Source organism: Melanaphis sacchari, unplaced genomic scaffold, assembly GCF_002803265.2.
Source record: "Melanaphis sacchari strain LSU unplaced genomic scaffold, SCAv2.0 Contig2_pilon_pilon, whole genome shotgun sequence".
Classification (NCBI taxonomy): domain Eukaryota; kingdom Metazoa; phylum Arthropoda; class Insecta; order Hemiptera; family Aphididae; genus Melanaphis; species Melanaphis sacchari.
The window spans coordinates 7,863,665-7,880,773 of record NW_020271173.1 but is presented as its reverse complement, the minus strand read 5'-3'; the positions used below and the strand labels follow the sequence as shown (position 1 = coordinate 7,880,773).

At 25.7% G+C, this 17,109-nt stretch overlaps 3 protein-coding genes and 1 pseudogene across 6 annotated transcripts; 3 read left to right on the top strand and 1 right to left on the bottom strand.

The window, feature by feature from the left end:
• The first annotated feature begins 428 nt into the window (after positions 1–428).
• LOC112595993 lies at positions 429–2,564 on the top strand (annotated as a pseudogene).
• LOC112595901 lies at positions 2,547–3,713 on the top strand. Its single transcript, XM_025341289.1, has 4 exons — positions 2,547–2,567; positions 2,632–2,794; positions 2,871–2,986; positions 3,345–3,713. The coding sequence occupies exons 1-4, from the start codon at positions 2,547–2,549 to the stop codon at positions 3,711–3,713; spliced, it is 669 nt and encodes a 222-aa protein (XP_025197074.1).
• A 3,455-nt stretch (positions 3,714–7,168) lies between these two features.
• Positions 7,169–13,072, bottom strand: LOC112595814 (ran-binding protein 3). Of its 3 annotated transcripts, none has more exons than XM_025341173.1 (7): positions 13,054–13,072; positions 12,410–12,496; positions 11,392–11,475; positions 10,404–10,568; positions 7,888–8,213; positions 7,522–7,824; positions 7,169–7,453 (listed from the first exon to the last, which is right to left on the bottom strand). In XM_025341173.1, exons 2-7 carry the CDS (start codon positions 12,432–12,434, stop codon positions 7,229–7,231), a joined length of 1,128 nt encoding a protein of 375 aa, XP_025196958.1. In that variant the 5' UTR covers positions 12,435–12,496; positions 13,054–13,072; the 3' UTR covers positions 7,169–7,228. The 3 variants fall into 3 exon arrangements, with proteins under 3 accessions (XP_025196958.1, XP_025196956.1, XP_025196957.1); XM_025341171.1 differs by lacking the exon at positions 13,054–13,072 and adding an exon at positions 12,909–13,043; XM_025341172.1 differs by lacking the exon at positions 13,054–13,072 and having other exon boundaries at positions 12,410–12,599.
• A 356-nt stretch (positions 13,073–13,428) lies between these two features.
• LOC112595812 (ran GTPase-activating protein 1) lies at positions 13,429–16,987 on the top strand. 2 transcript variants are annotated; one of them, XM_025341170.1, is made up of 2 exons: positions 13,429–13,624; positions 15,393–16,987. In XM_025341170.1, the coding sequence occupies exon 2, from the start codon at positions 15,393–15,395 to the stop codon at positions 16,911–16,913; it is 1,521 nt and encodes a 506-aa protein (XP_025196955.1). In that variant the 5' UTR covers positions 13,429–13,624; the 3' UTR covers positions 16,914–16,987. The 2 variants fall into 2 exon arrangements, with proteins under 2 accessions (XP_025196955.1, XP_025196954.1); XM_025341169.1 differs by having other exon boundaries at positions 15,313–16,987.
• The last annotated feature ends 122 nt before the right edge of the window (positions 16,988–17,109 follow it).

Below are 17,109 nucleotides of genomic sequence, written 5' to 3'. Positions count from 1 at the left end.
AACTAAGCCCCCCCAGAAGTTTAAAGTACAGGTCTTAGCCCCCCCTGGCCACCACAATTTTAATGTGACTAAATATACAATAATTATTCTAATTGAAAAATTTATTTTTAATATATGAATCACAAAATAAATTGTACAAAAAATATTCTATGACAAAAATTAAATTTTACAAACTTATCATAACATGGAACGATCATAATAATTATACTTCGTAATATACTATTATTAATAATACGTAATAATACTCGTATTGGTTGTTTATCAGCAGTGTTGTCCCGGTACTATGAAATTCCGTAATAATATTCTATTTTTAACTAATTATGAAGTTAATCGATAGTTGCCATAATTGACGAATTCTACTTTCTAGTATTTTTGTTTTTTCGCCGCTTATTACATTCAGTATTTGTTATTTGAGTGGTTAACGGCTAACAAGTTTAATTATTTAATTTTTATTGACCATTATGTCTAAGAAATTATTTGCGATCTTTAATGTGAATAAACCGTCTATTGTGGCCCCGGTTTGTACCTACTAATGTCACAGACGATACTGACCTAGACGACTCTTTAAGTATATTGTATATAGTCTAGGAAGTATAACTACAGTTGAATTTACAAAAGTAAAATGTGTTGATTTGGTACCTGAGACTTGTGATCTAGGAACTTTACTGACTAGTCCATCTCGTCCGGTACTTGAGACAAGTATAAAACCAAATTATTTTAAATGGTTTGTAGTTTATTGTACATTTATAACTATTATTTATGTACTTTGTACCTACTATAGTCGTATCCAAAAACTGTTTTTGGGAAACAAAACCGTGGTTTTAATTCCGTTTATTATTCAAGCTTTAATTGGCTAGAATATAGTATTAAACGTGATGCTATTTACTGTTTTTGCTGTCGCAATTTTAGCATACCTAGCAACAGCAAGTGATAATAATGATTTTACGTTTACGAGTATTGGATTCAACAACTGGAAAACAGCAAGTACCTACCTATTTGTTTAATTATATTTTAACTATTTTTATTATATTTAAAAATGTTTATTGTATTTATATAATTATCCGGGTCAAGAGGAAAAAAAGGAAATAAACAGAGTAAACTGCATGGACATTCAACTAGTAAACAGCATTTAACTTGCATGGCCAAATGGGAAGCTTATATTTCTACTACAATAACAGGAAGTATCCACTCTCAAGTAACATCAAGCCACAAGCTTCTCGTAGAAAAAAATGTCCAATATGTTAAAACTCTTGTTGATATAACATTATTTTTGAGCTGCCAAGGATTAGCGTTTAGAGGACATGAAGAATCAAGGCTCTCACTAAATCAAGGTAACTAACTAAAATAATTAAACATATATTACAATTTAAATTTTTTCACTGCTAAAAGATTATCTAATAGATACATAAAACATTATGTTTTATAATATATAACATTTAAAATACCAGATACATTTTTCACTACCTATAGACATAATATATTCTTGTTACAGGAAATTTTAAAGAAATTTGCAATTTAATTGCAAAACACTATCCAGAATTTGCAGAAAAGTTTCAAAATACTACCAATTACACTAGTCATGCTGTGCAAGATGAGTTGGCTAATTTATGTGCTGAGAACATAAGACATAAAATTACAAAAGAAATTGAAGACATTAAAGTTTTTGGTATAATGTGTGATGAAGCTAGGTAAGAATCTAACTTTTAAATGACAAGTATACAAAATTAAATTTAGTAAAGGTTTAAAAATTATTTTGATTATAACCCAAGACCCAATGAGAGAAGTACTTTCACCACCTACCAACTGGATTTTTTAATTTTTATTTTAGGTGTTTTAAGCAAGAAAAAAATGTCTTTATGTGTAAGGTATACTGTTGGCCTTAATATTGTAGAACGATTTCTGGGATTTATTGACGTTTCTGACAAACAAGATGCTGAATCCTTAAGTGTCCATATATTTGCTTACCTTACTAAAAATAACATGGACACGTTTCATATTGTGGCAAAATCCTACAATGGGGCAAATGTTATGTCTGGAAAGTTCAATGGTGTTCAGGTTAAAATTAAAAATAAATTTCCATATGCCATTTATACGCATTGTATGGCCCATCGTATAAATCTTGTAGTAATCGACATGTGCAAATATGTTAAGGTAAATTGTAATTTGTTGAAAGTGTATGTTTTAGCTGTTTTAAATATATATATTTTTTTTTTGTATAGGAAACTAGGACTGTTTTCAATACCATTGAAGGGTTATATATCCATTTTTCTCATCCAACTAAAAACCAGATGCTTGTTGACATGCAAAAAAAGTTGGGAATAAAAAGTATCCACATTGGTTGCTTAAGTGATACTAGATGGAACTGTCGGTTTAAAAACGGTGAAGCAATATTACATAATTATAAAGCTATTATAAATGTTTTACAGGAAGAAATAGACAATCAAACTGATAGAAATGCAAATGAAGCTTTAGGTAAATTGTGTGAAACATTTAAAATAATTGGATTTTAATATTTAAATGTTTTTTTTCAAGGTATACTTACAAATATGTCAACAAGCTCATTTATTGTTAATTTGTTTATTTTAAAAGATATATTGTCTACAATAAATATTCTTTGTCAAATGCTACAAGAAAAAAAATGCAACACTAGGCAAAGCAGCAATTCTTATCAAGGGTGTTTTGCAAACTTTTGAAAATGGTAGATCTACTCTTGCTTTTAATAATTTATGGTTAGAAATCCAAGACTTTGCTAAAGACTACAACATTAATTTCAATGTACCATTTCAAACACAAAGTAAATATTATTTAATAATTTTATAGTTAGGTGTAGACTGTAGAAAGTAAAAATTATAAGTATTTTTGTATTTTAGGATTGAAACGAATAAGAAGAGAACCTAATAGACTTAATGATTTCGTTTTGATTACTGCTACTGGTGCCGAAGAACCCAATGAAGTTGATAATGCTACTGCTGAAGATTATTTTCGTGTAAATGCATACTTTAAAGTTTTAGATTCTATTATTGTCAATATAAAGAAACGGTTTTGTACAGAAAGTTTGGAAATGGCTGAATCTATTGATAACTTTTTTAAACTGAACATTGAAAAAAGCAAATTCTTTATTGACCACTATAAAGTATACTTATACTATAATTAATGTAATTGTTAATTGATACATTATTTAAACTTTGTATAGTTGACTAACATAGTAACATCTCCTAAAATACCCTGATTTTCATACATGAATTGGCTGATATGACACTTACTAATTTCACACTACACAACATTTTAATATTAATAATAAATAGTAACACATTATGACTTATGTATATCTTTTTATTTTTTAGGATTTATTAGATGTCAATTGTTATAATTTAAAATCCGAAATTACTGTTGTAAAAAACTACTTAACATTAACAACTGGAAAAGATGATATCTCCTTAGAGGATTTAAAAACATTTATTGTCAAGAATGTCTACCCAAATATATATAAACTTCTACAGGTGGCTTTAACTTTACCAATAAGTTCAGCCACCTGTGAACGTTCTTTTTCTGCAATGCGCCGAATAAAAACTTGGATGCGATCTACAATGGTTGAAAATAGATTCAATGATCTTTCTATTTTAAACATTGAAAAAGATTTAGCAAAAAAAATTAGTAATAATGATATAGTTAATGCTTTTTCGAATAAAAATCGATATATTGTATTGAAATAAATATATTAGATACACTTATTATGTTATATACTTGACTTCTTTGTTTTCACATCCAATATTAAATTGGTTATAATTCAATTAATTTAATAACTTAATGATAAAATTTCTGTTCAGAATAAAATGTTCAAGGTAAGGCACATTATTGTTTTTGTACTGTATTATGGTTAAATTGTTTAGTATGTCAAACTTTTAAATTGTTTTGTTGAAATAAATAATTGCGAGTGACTTAAGTACATTAGTGCCTATATAGATGTAATGAGAAATATAATACTCAGCCCCCCCAGTAATTTCACCAAATTTCCACCTATGGGTACGTGTTACCATACCATTGATTAAAAATAGTATAAAATATTGATAAAGGTGTCCTCTTACCCGGGACTTGACTAATCCCTTTATGTAAATACTAAAGTTCACAATTAATCTTTCATACTTAATTATAAAAGTAATTTCTCTTTTTGCATATTATTTGTGCCATTAAACTGACCTAAAGGGCATACAGATAACATACCTCAATTTAATAATTACAACAACCCTTCTTTAAAACCCATAAAACTTACACCAATTATTTATTACTTATATTAACTATTATAAACAGTAATATACTAATATACCTATTTATTTTAAATTAAGTTCATAAAGATGTATTAAAGAGTTTAGAAACTATTTTCTTTACTCCTGTTGAAATAATTAATAATTGTACAATTTTCAGCAATTGCATTTTATAGATTATATCTTACACATAACACACATTAAAAATAATATAATTCAACATATATTTGCATTACCTGTATTATTATTATACATATTTATAATTTTAACATAAAATATTGATTGTATATCTCACATTTATAATATAATTTGGTTTTAAAATGACTCGAGTAATTCTCTTCTACTATTCTTCAAACTTAGTTAAGTTTATCGAAATTGTTAGAGTAACTTTCAATAAAAAAACATTTAGAAATTCTCCTCGCAAATATGTTTTATATTTAATATTTTTAAAATTTTTAATGATATTTATAATAAGACATAAAAAAAAACAAATGTATACTGTAATAAATCTTCATATTTGTTAGAAGTTGTATTTATTTTTCTTTCTATTATAAAATACTCTTTGTCAATAAAATTTGATGTACATAAAAGTATATAGTGTAAATTATGTTACAGTTAAAACCCAAAATTTGTTGAAACTAGTTTTAACTAGTCAATACTAATTTTCACAAATCCCTTTGGTCACTTCTAGTTTTAACTAGTTAAAACTAGAAGTGACTGTAGGTTTAAATAAGTCAGTAAAAACTAGTTTTAACTAAAACGCATATATTCGAACTCATATTACATAAAACGCACTCGACCACAGACTTTATATTTTTAAATATTGCACGGTAATTCGACAGAGAATCAAATTCCAAAAAATCATATTTCCCTCCGTGCAGCCGCAACAAAAGCATCAACGAGCTCAGGGCAAGGCTTTGTAAAATGCACTTGCAAAACATCCTGCGGAATAAATCGTTGTTTATGTAAAAAAAATAAAATTCAATGTAATTCTAAATGCCATGATAGTTTGTCCTGCCGAAATAAATAATATAATAAAAGTCTATATTTAATAATTACTTAATATGTACTAAATGTTTCTACTATTCCAGCGGTTCCCAACCTGGGGGTAATTACCCCCTAGTGGGTAAAAACACGATTTTTTGGAGGGTAAAAGTTAAACTATTTATTTGTATTTTAAGTACTTATTATTCATTTACTCATGTGTATTATGACTGTAAATGAAATTGTAATAATATAATATTTTTGTTAATAGTGTTAATAGTTTTGAGAACTCTTATTTTCTTTGTTTGCAAAAATTAAATAAATTATAATTATCATCATAATATATATTTTGTTTTTTTTTGGGTCGGGGGTATTTGTGAATATCTAACCTGACTTTTGGGTAATAGTCTCAAAAAGGTTGGGAACCGCTGTACTATTCCCTAATTAAAACTAGTATTACCTATCAATATAAATAATACGGATTTTTACTAGATAATTCTAGTTTCACTAATATAATATTTTAGACACAACTAATTCTAACTAAATAAAATAAATTAAAACTAGTTTTGACAGTGATAGTCTTAGTAAATTCTAGTTTTAACTAGTTAAAACTAGAAGTGACTAAAGGGATTTGTGAAAACTAGTATTGACTAGTTAAAACTAGTTTCAACGGATTTCGGGTTTTAACTGTAACATATACTTTAAATTGAGTATAAAAGTCAGATTCCTAGGTTATTAATCAGTCTTAGTATTTCCTAACATGAAACTGAAAAATAAATTAATATGATTATTTCTCCAGTTATTCTAATGCCCCATATGCAGATTTTAATTAAACCATGTAACCATGACATAGTTATTTCATGTAAATTATTTTATTTTATTATTGATATTATTAGCTTTAGCAATAATAGCTATAGCTAATTACATACATAATTTTTCTATTTAATAAACACACAACAGGCAAAACAATTTAATTTTACATTTATATTCCAGCACAAAAGAGAATGCACCAATTTTACAAATCAGACTGACAGCAACCATCTAAGTTAAATTATGTTAACAATGTTAACATTGTGAGTTTAGAATTGATAGGAATGAGCAAATTTGGATACATTTTGATCATTATCTAAATGCATTCTCTTTGAAGCAAAATATAGCTGACTAGATCACAATTTATAAATAGGATTCAGATTTGAAGACAATATAAACAATAAAAAAATATCAATTATTGATAATCTTAAATCTAAACATTAAGAACAGATTTTAATCTTTAGGTAGTATGTCTACTTTGATAAATGTTAACATTATCAATATGTCTAACAGAGATCATAAAGTATACCCAAAAGATAATTTTAAATATAAAATCGACAATGTGTCATCTTCATAAGGCTTTATCAATTTATATTGTAAATCCGTTAATATGATAAATTGATAATCAAATAAAAAAATTAAAAAGGTAAAAAAAACAATAAAGGCAATTATGGAAAAAATGCAAAAAATTTTTAGTTGATACCTTAAAAATTAAATTATATACATTTTTGGACAAGAATTATTTTTTGATCATTATCAAAATAAAAAGGCATACCTATGTCTTTAAATCCAAACCCTAATTATAAATATTCTATAAAAAATGTACTTCAATAACAAATAAATGTCAAATAATTTGTACAAAATCAATGTTTAAATTTGATTACATGCTTGTAAAATACATTTTTAACCACATTAAACAATGTAACAGTTGGTTAATAGTTCTAACTAGAACTTGAGCAAATAAAGCAGAAAATAAATAATATCATAAAAGTCATTAACAGTACTTTTAGTATATTTATTTCTGGTATATAAAATTGATGATTGTTTATAAATGAATTATTCTTAAGTATAAATACAACATATTATATTTTGTGGAAAAAATTGAAATAAAATATTTTTATCATAAATATATTTTATACTGATATTTATGATAAAATATAATTATTATCATATTATACAAGTGTACCCTCTAATGAATCTTCATTGTTGATAGTAGTTGGATTTCTTTTTCTATCTGCTTCTTTATGTCTTTCTACACGCGTCAATAATACATTTATAAATTCATCAATACTTTTTGCAGGTCCAAGTACAAGAAAAACTTTAATTGAATCTTCTTCAAATGCAGTGAGTCTAACACTTTTTTCACTAACTTTTTCAACTTTCATATCCGCCCAAATCTAAAGAAATATTTAATAAAAATAAATAAATATAATACCTAGCAATTTAAATAAATTCAAAATAATACCTTAGTGTTAAGAATAACTTTAAGGTTTCCATTGCTTCTCATAACTACTCTTGACGACTGTCCTCCGTCCATATCATTTACACGTAATTGTCCACGTCCTTTTTCCACCCAGTTGGATTTAGCATTATCATACACATATAGCTTACATATATTTAACTGGAATACGTTTACATCATTTTCTTCTCCAGTCATACAATCAACTTCTTCATATTTTCTTTTGGTTGCCCGTGATTCTTCATATTCTTTAGCAGCTTCCACCAATTTTCTTTTAGATTCTTCTACAGATTCATCCAGTCTGCCATTCTAAAATGAAAACAAAATAGTTTACATTGTACATAATTATTCATATTTATAAAATAAATATACTTCGTCAGTTTCATCATTTTTAAGATTGCCAAATGAAGGGGAAATAACATTTGAAGATGATGAAACTTCAGCTTCTTGAGTATCATTAGGTTTTTTATCATCTTCTGAAGTTGAATCGGCTTCTTTATTCAATTCAACACGTTCATGAAGATTTTGACCAAATACAAAACCACTAGCCAATGAAATTTCATCAGGTTTTTGTGTGCGATTTTTGGTAATAACTGCACCAAATATCGCTGGCGGTGATGGAATAGGCACTTCATTTTTAGGCTGCGTTTCTGCTTCAGTATTTGTATCATTTTGATTGGAAGAACTTGAAGATTTTGCTGTATTTTATAGAATAACAAAATTTATTAATATGGAACATTTAAAAAAATAAATAATTTTGGCTCGATTAATAAACTAATTGTAGTACTAAAATTTGTTTATGCTGATTTATTGAGGTGATGGCATATACTTTTATACAAGAATCATCTATGCGATCTTGGTTATTTATTTATATTTTTTGTTATAGCCAACAAAAATTAAAACAATCATCATCAGTCTGTGGATTTTCCTAAATGTTATGTTTTATTGTTTTACTATAAATTTAAATTTACGTAATTCATTTTTATTATATTAACTATGATATTAGTTTAGGTAATAAAGCAACATTTTTTCAATATTTCACATAAACATATACTAATATAATATATATTCATTTACCATACTAAGAATTAAAAACAACAAAATAAATATAAAATTCAATGGAAAATCTTGAATATTTTTAAGTATGTATTTCTTCAATATTTGATCTTGTATTAAATTTGTTTTTACATTAGAACAAAATATCTTGAAATAAAACACAAATTTGATGTGTGGCATCTATCTAAAATTTTAATGAAAAAAATAATAACATTAGAAAAAATATGAAAAAATAGTACTAATAAATCAACTTAATTCTTTGGTGGGCTTCACAAAACTTCAAAGGTGACAGTCAATTATAAGTTAAAAAATGTATATCTCTAAAATATCACCTAAAAATTAATATAAATGGGAAGAAAATGAAATAACAAAAACATAAATACGAAGTCATGGACTAACAGGTTAAGAAATAAATAAAAACTGTAGTTAAAATTCAACTACGAATAATACTAAGCATTTAAAAAAAAAACTATAGCTGCCAAAGATTTTATAAAAAATTTGTGACATGCAAAATATTATGTGTATACTGACCATTTGGAATCTTATCATAATGTAAGGCCAAAATATATACCAAAGCAAATACATATAAAATACAGAAGTATGTACATAAGATCTATTTTAGCTATATAAAACAATACCACAATACAAATAAACAACTATATAGTGAGCGATGAAATGGTATTATTAAAATCATTAGGAAAATACATGTAAGTGTACAGATACTGAGTGACAAAAACAAATTATACTCAATTAAACTAAAAAAATAAAAAACAAGTGAATATAATATTACAAAAATTTTAGAAAAAATTGAAATTTTCATGTCTATAGCTCCAAGACCAAATATTGAAAAATATATCCTAAGAAATATTTAAGATTATCATTTAATTTTATATTTTAGTTTAAAGTATTTATTTTGTTATTTTCAATTCTTGGAAAAAATAAATAAACAAATAATAAATATATATCATATAGATATAATACGTGAAATATCGAAAAAATATTACCTATACTAATATCATAGTTAATAAAATAAAAATGAATTACGTAAATTTAAAATTATAATAAATCAATAAAACATATTACAATAACATTTAAGAAAATCCACACTTATGATAATTGTTTTAATTTTTGTTAATTATAGCAAAAAATATAAATAAATAACCCAGACCACATTGATGATTCCTGTATACAAGTATAGGCCGCCGCCATACTGTGTGATCTTGTGACGTTATATAGCTATCTCTTGGGCTCTAACGCCTCAACGAATCAACTTAACAAACTTTATTACCACTATTAGTTTGTATTGATTAATTATTTACTGATTGGACCAGTTGATTTTTTTTTTTTTTTTTGTTTCATATTCTTTTAATTTTTATCTAAACAAAAAAATTACTATCATGAAAAATATATTATTTCTATTATAATAATAAAACATCCAATAAAAATGTTTTATTGATGGAAAAATAAATTCTGCAGATATCTACAATTAAAAATCAATGTTAGTGACAAAATAATTTTAATATTTTATTAATAAACTGAAACAATGAAAACAGCTCAAGACTAAAATATAAATTATATTTTCAATTATAAATTAAATAGTAGAATTAATTATCTATAATACTGACCTAGAATCAAACATATCCAAATTAAACAAGTGAATGTCTAATACCACATGCTATATTATATTTATGCATCTGTGATATAGAAATATAATTTAAAAAAAATTATTTTAAAACCATTTAATTATTAAATCATTAAGAATTGTATCATAAAACCTAAAAACAATAATTATTAACTAAGGTCATTATTTAAAAAAAAAATAACCGACTTACGAGTGGATGTAGATGGGTTTAAACTTAATCTAGATGGATTTAAACAGAATGACTTAGATGTAGGTCTTGGAGTATCTGGTTTTCTTTGACCCATCTCAAAAGTAAATGATGATGAAGATGGCAACAATGATGGGCGTAAAAACATTGGACTGCTTGTCTGGTTATCTACAACATAGTAAAAACAACAATTTTATAGATATTTTTAATCATACAAATAAAATTTAATACAATAAGTATTTTTTAAATAGTAAAAATTATAAACAAAAATATATTTTGAATTAATTGAATTTAAATATTGTTAGATAGATTTAACTACAATTAAACAGTTATTAGAAATAAATGTCAACCATATATAAAAGTGCTTATAGCTTAGTATATACCTTAAATATTTGGTGATACTCATAATTTTATAAGGCAATACATTTATAAGTAAATATTAAATTTAATGTTATTTTGTTTATAGAAACTATGGAAAAAATAAAATTTAATGAAGTAAACACGAAAAAGATTAAAGTTTTTACTTGTATTAGCAACAATAATGCCAAAACATTAATATAATATACATTTATAAGAAAACCTAATAATAGAGCATGTAGAAGAATTCACATGTTTAGGGATTGTTAAAAGTATAGGTTGAAGATATAAAAATTAAATAATAAAAGTTTGTCTAACAAAAATATTATGTAATCAAAACCAATTTTATTTATTTCAAAAAATATTAGCCTACATGTCAGAAAAAATCTTTGAAAACACTTTAAAGGAGTATTATTCTTTACAGCAATAAAACATGAATAATTGTTAAAGGCAAATGACAAAAAAATATGGAGAATTTGTAAGCCAATTATAAGATTAATTACTGGTAAATGAATGTGTGTATACTTATCAAATAAATTGAATGTTTTATATTTTAATGGATGATACTTCGACAACTACCATACCAAATAAAATTAAAAAAGTTTTTGTTACATAATTGGTTATATATATTCACCTGATTTGTGTTGATATCTAGGTATCGATGTAGAAGGCTTAACCACTCTTTCTGGTGTCTCATGATCGTTTTTCAATAAATTTTCTGAAATATTTACAATTTATATATATATTATGAGCTAATGACAAATTTAACAAGATATATTAAATATTAACTGACAGATTAAATTAAACATAATATTTTTAATTTATTTGCATAAAATATATTTTAACTAGCATTTAAAAACATTTATGAATGAAGAGACCAATAAATTTTTTATGTAAAATTCAGAATGTAACTAAAATATTATAATAATAAGAATATATTTTATTTAATTGTTATTTTAATAACACTTTTTACTAGATAAAAATATAATAAACTTTTTTAAATACATAGTAAATATTAGATTTAAATTTATGTGATTCATCATAACTCTAATATGCTAAGTTTCTTAGAACTATTAAAAGATCATTTCAAGAAAAACAAAAATTAAATATTATATTACTTGAAGAATATTGAAGCTAAGTGAACAAAATTATTGTAAGTTTTATATTTAATTATTAAAAAGCAGTTTTAGATTTAAATGCTAAAGTTGATAGTAAAATTGAACAACTAATTCACTATTTAAAAAATAAAATTGTGTCATTAAAATCTTTCATCATATTAATGTTCTACAATATTCTAATCAAAACTTACTATATAAGTCCATAAATAAACCATAAAACTGATTTATAGATATAATAAATATATTTATCCAATTTAGTAAAAAGAAAATATTTTGATGAAAATAAATAATGTAAACTATACCTATGTATATATTAATATAAATGTACAAACAAATTTTAATTTCTCCATCACCAACCTTATATACTTATACCGTGTCAACATCAAATTTATAAATTATTAAATTAACAACAATTAAAGTAATCATAGTTGAAAAACATATATATATATATATATATATACAATAGATATGTCACTCGTTTTATAATACAGATAAATTTGTTTTATATAATAACTGTTATGTATAGTTACTTACCTTTAACTTCTACTTGTTCAGTCATGTTTTTGTGAGCTTACCAACTATAAAATATATTGGAAATCTCCACAGTAAATTGTTATTTACCTAAAATTTATAAAGATGAAAATAACAAACTATAGAATAGGAACATAATGCTAGGGTTTAATTTTTTAATAAAATGACTAATTTAAGCAAATTCACAATATGGATATACCAATTCTAATTAATCAACATTAAATCATTACACGAACATGAGTACAACAAATTATTTGTATTATGAAAGTTTTATCAAAGCACAAGTGTGACCCATGGTCCTGGACAAAAACATTGTGAAACAGCTGATTAGCAAAAAGTATTAGTTTTACAATTCATTACGGTTCAATAAAAACCGCGTTATGATAAATATGATCATGAACCACGATTATTCTCACAATAATACAAATTATCTTTTGTGTTTCGTGTGATTCCAGTGTGAATAAATTCAATAAAATGTCGGTAAAATAAGAAAAAAAATTACAAGATTTGGGAAAACGCTTGAGGCTTAAAGATTTGACGTAAACAACGGACGTTGATATAAATGAATAATAATTGTACCAATGAACGTCGCTTGTAAGTTTAAAAGCATTATGTGTAAAATTCTACAGACAGTACAGAGTACAGACCTCAGAAGATCAGCCTGGTCAGAGACGCTAAAAACCCGGAATTGATGTTAACGACAACAACAGTGCTGCCACATTTTAAAAAAACTAAGCGGAATATTTTTTTTGACATTTGAATAAAACACAATATACATGACACATTTATTTTTACGTTTTTGTCAAAAACCAACGACGTACAAAAAAACTTAAATCATCACACGCATAAATTTGCGAAATTTTGTCATTAAATCCATATGTTTATTAAAAATTGTAAATCATAATATTACCAAAAGTCGAAACGCTTTTTGGACCACAGCCATGTTTATGAAAATCGGATAGTTGGTCACACTCGATAGCCGGTTCCCTTCCACTACCTTGATGATTGTCGCCCTATTGCACCACCTTGCGAACGCCGCCCCATTAACGCTGATCAGTAACTGAGGACGAACTCGGAACCATTTCTGTGAAACCGCGTTTAACGACTACAAGTGCATCGCCCGTGTTCCACAACGTGCTTGTTCTGGTGCTTCTAGAACGTTCCCGAGGCTTCACTATATACGATTTTCAATCGATCTCTTCTGATTGTCTGCAAAAGGTTAGCTATAATAAATTAATGAAAAACGTTAATTATTACAAAAAAGCCTTGACATTTTTAATTGAACGTATTTGTATTGGCCAGATAGGCCATCGATAGAATAATAAAGATAGTGTTATACCATTCCTACCAAAATTTACTCCGGATTTTAATTAAACCATCAATAATTTAATAATTTTGATACTGTTTCATGTCGAGAAACTTTAATACGCTCCGCTCATGCCGGTTTCCATACCTGGTACGGAAAGAGCCGCACCACGTTTCCTCTCCTGCTACTTTAATGTTTACTGTTAGTCACGGCTTCTTTTATTTTATTCAATTCTAATTTTGCTCCTCAAATAATATTGTATTACGTTCCTTAATCGTTAGATGCACAAGTTTGTGATTTCATTTAAAATTCAAATTTTTGATGGATTGAGGTTAGGATTTTGTGTTAGCCAGTTTTTTAATTAGTAGGTACCGAAATTGTTGTAATCTCTTTTTAAATTTCTTAATCGGAATCCTATTTTTTCTTTTAAATAAATTGGTTACTATTTCACACTAATTCTTCTATGTAATTAACAACAAATGTATTAGATATAGAAGTTAATAATCAGAAGTTATGCCTAATAATATTTATCGTTTTTATTTGGTACTTATCATTTTATAAATTCTTATAATATTATGTTTTAGTTTACTATCTTATTATTTTTTGGATTAGTTACCCAAGTTCTTAAATAAATTATGTATCTACTACTCAAATAATTGTTTTAGCATTTTACCTATTTTAATATATCTACCTAAGAGAGGCATACTGGCTGCAACTACACTTCTTAACTAACATACACCTTATCAATTTCACATACCTATAACATTCATGTCGTTTATGTCTTCATGCGTAAAACGAGTATATTTTTATGTAAGTCAGAACATAGTAATACAAAAACAATTCTTTCTTTTTGTGCTAAAAACTAGTTCAAATCAAATTCATACCTACACAATTTAATAAATTTATAAAAATACAGTAATAGTTGTAGATTAAACATATTATGGAGTACACCTATGTTTATTTATGTTATCAAATTTAAATTATGTTTAAAATTATAATTTTGTTTGATATATGTGTATGAAATATGATACATTCATGAAAAAAAACTTTACTTCTACCTTGTTGTTTATCTATTGTCTATTATAAATAAGTATTTTATTATTCAATCAATCTTGAGTTAACTCATTTGTAAATTGTTCTAATTAAACTATAATTTATAGTATTTCAGTATAGAAATTAATTTAATAATTATTTTAGGTACATCATAAATGTAATAAAAAATTAAACTGAAAATAACATTGAAACTTGAATTAACATAATATATTAGTTTTTAGGTTGACCTATTATTATAAAATGAGATATGAGATAATATTTGTATTATAAGGTATACTTAATGATTTAATTTCTGATTTAAATAAATAATTAAGCTACTGCATCTATTTGTTTTAAAGTTCAAGGTTTCAACCCTTTTTTAACTATCTGCTTGTATATGCATTTTCTTTTTTCAAGTACCTAGTGATTTATAAGTAATCAATTATTTCGATTACTTACAATCAGCTTAAATACTTATTAGCACATTTAATAAAATCTTTGGTTATTAGCTTTTTACTTTTTTGTTTGCATTTACAAACGACCAACTTAGGACATTGGTACGTTTCAGATTAAATAAAAACTACAATCAAAAACCATTAATTGACAGAAAATATTTTCATTTTGTTGCATTTCAAATCTAATTAAAAGATGGAAGACAAGGGATTAAGTTTTGCTGATCAATCTCTTTCGCTCAATTCTGCTGAAGACGCCAAAATTATAGTTTCAGCAATCGAAAAATGTCCGCGCCTGATTTTTTTCAATCTTCAAGGAAATACTTTAGGAATTGATGCTGCTAAAGAAATTGGTCATGCTCTTGCTAAACATGGGTCTCATCTTAAACATGCATTATGGCAAGATATGTTTACTGGACGACTTAAATCTGAAATACCAATAGTTCTAGAACATTTATCAGCTGGTTTATTAACAGCAAATGTCCGTTTATCTGAACTTGATTTAAGTAATAATGCTTTTGGACCAATTGGCATGCAAGGATTAGTCAAACTATTGAATTCACCTGTGTGTTATGAATTACAAACATTACGTTTAATGAACAATGGATTAGGAATTAGTGGAGCAAAAATGCTTGCAAAAGCATTGATTGATAATTATCATGCTAGTACTAAAGCTGGTACTCCATTAAAACTTAAAGTACTAATAGCTGGTAGAAACAGGTTAGAAAATGAAGGCATTATAGCATTGTCTCAATTCTTTGATCTTGTTAAAACCATGGAAGAAATAACAATCCCTCAAAATGGAATTTATTGCAAAGGTATAATAGCACTATCTAAAAGCTTACTACAAAATCCAAATTTAAAAGTATTGGATGTTCAGGATAATTTACTAACTGTGTTGGGAGCAGAAGCATTAGCTAATGTTTTACCAAAATTAATAAATCTCAAACATTTGAATATTGCTGATTGTTTAATAAAATCTAAAGGGGCTTTAGCAATTGCTGAAGCTTTACTTGTTCATGATTCCCTTGAAAATTTGGATGTAAGTTATAATGAGATCAGTGGTGAAAGTGGAATTATATTAACAAAGGCACTATGTGACAAAATAAACTTAAAAGGGTATAATATTAATGGTAATAGATTTGGAATAGAAACTATTGACATGATTTCAAATATACTAAAAGAATCTAACAAGGACAAAACTCTGGGGTCGTTCAGCGGTGATGAAGGTGAATGTTCATCTGATGAAGATGATAATGAAGAAGCTGAAAAAAGTTCAACTGATTCTGAAGATAGTAATATTTCTACTTCTCAAGCTGATATAACTGCTAATATAATGAAAGATATGACTGTTAGTGAGATTAAATTAGTACAAAATTCTACAGATGATGTTAGTTTTGAAATATTAGTTGATCAACTAATGGATATTGCTGGTCGTTATAATAATGCAGACGATAAAGATATTTTGGATAAGTGTTTTGAGTTGTATAAAACCGCTTATACTGATGCTACCAAAAGATTGAAATTTATTGATTTGACAAATTTATTGTTAGAAAAACATGGATTAATTAAAAGTGAAGAAGGATTCGAAATACGAGAAGATGTCAGTAGATGTTTAGAAGTTCTGAAAATAGCTGTTGAAAATAAAAATGTTATTCCTGAACCATCTCGATGTGTTTTAAGCTTTATGTTAAAAAAAAATATTCAGTCTAAATAATTTGTAAACTATGTCTTTTTAGTACGTTAAAATGGCAATCAATAATCTGAAATATATATCATTTTTTTGTGTAATTCAGTTCACTTTTTTTTTTCAATTTAAGAATTTATTTAGTTTTCATTAGAATAATGAACATATACTTTATTTATTTTTTATGTTTATTTTGCGCTATAATATTTTTTTACCTTATTCAGCG

What these genes read in the sequence shown, in the direction of transcription:
- LOC112595814 (XM_025341173.1), bottom strand. Translation starts at nt 12,434, where the DNA reads ATGACTGAACAAGTAGAAGTTAAAG. An exon ending in TGAACAAGTAGAAGTTAAAG is followed by an intron (nt 11,476 to 12,409) that starts GTAAGTAACTAT and finishes TAAATATTTCAG; the next exon opens with AAAATTTATTGAAAAACGAT. An exon ending in AAACCCATCTACATCCACTC is followed by an intron (nt 8,214 to 10,403) that starts GTAAGTCGGTTA and finishes TATAAAATACAG; the next exon opens with CAAAATCTTCAAGTTCTTCC.
- LOC112595812 (XM_025341170.1), top strand. Translation starts at nt 15,393, where the DNA reads ATGGAAGACAAGGGATTAAGTTTTGCTGATCAATCTCTTTCGCTCAAT.
- LOC112595901 (XM_025341289.1), top strand. Translation starts at nt 2,547, where the DNA reads ATGTCAACAAGCTCATTTATT. An exon ending in TGTCAACAAGCTCATTTATT is followed by an intron (nt 2,568 to 2,631) that starts GTTAATTTGTTT and finishes AAATGCTACAAG; the next exon opens with AAAAAAAATGCAACACTAGG. An exon ending in TGTACCATTTCAAACACAAA is followed by an intron (nt 2,795 to 2,870) that starts GTAAATATTATT and finishes TTTGTATTTTAG; the next exon opens with GATTGAAACGAATAAGAAGA.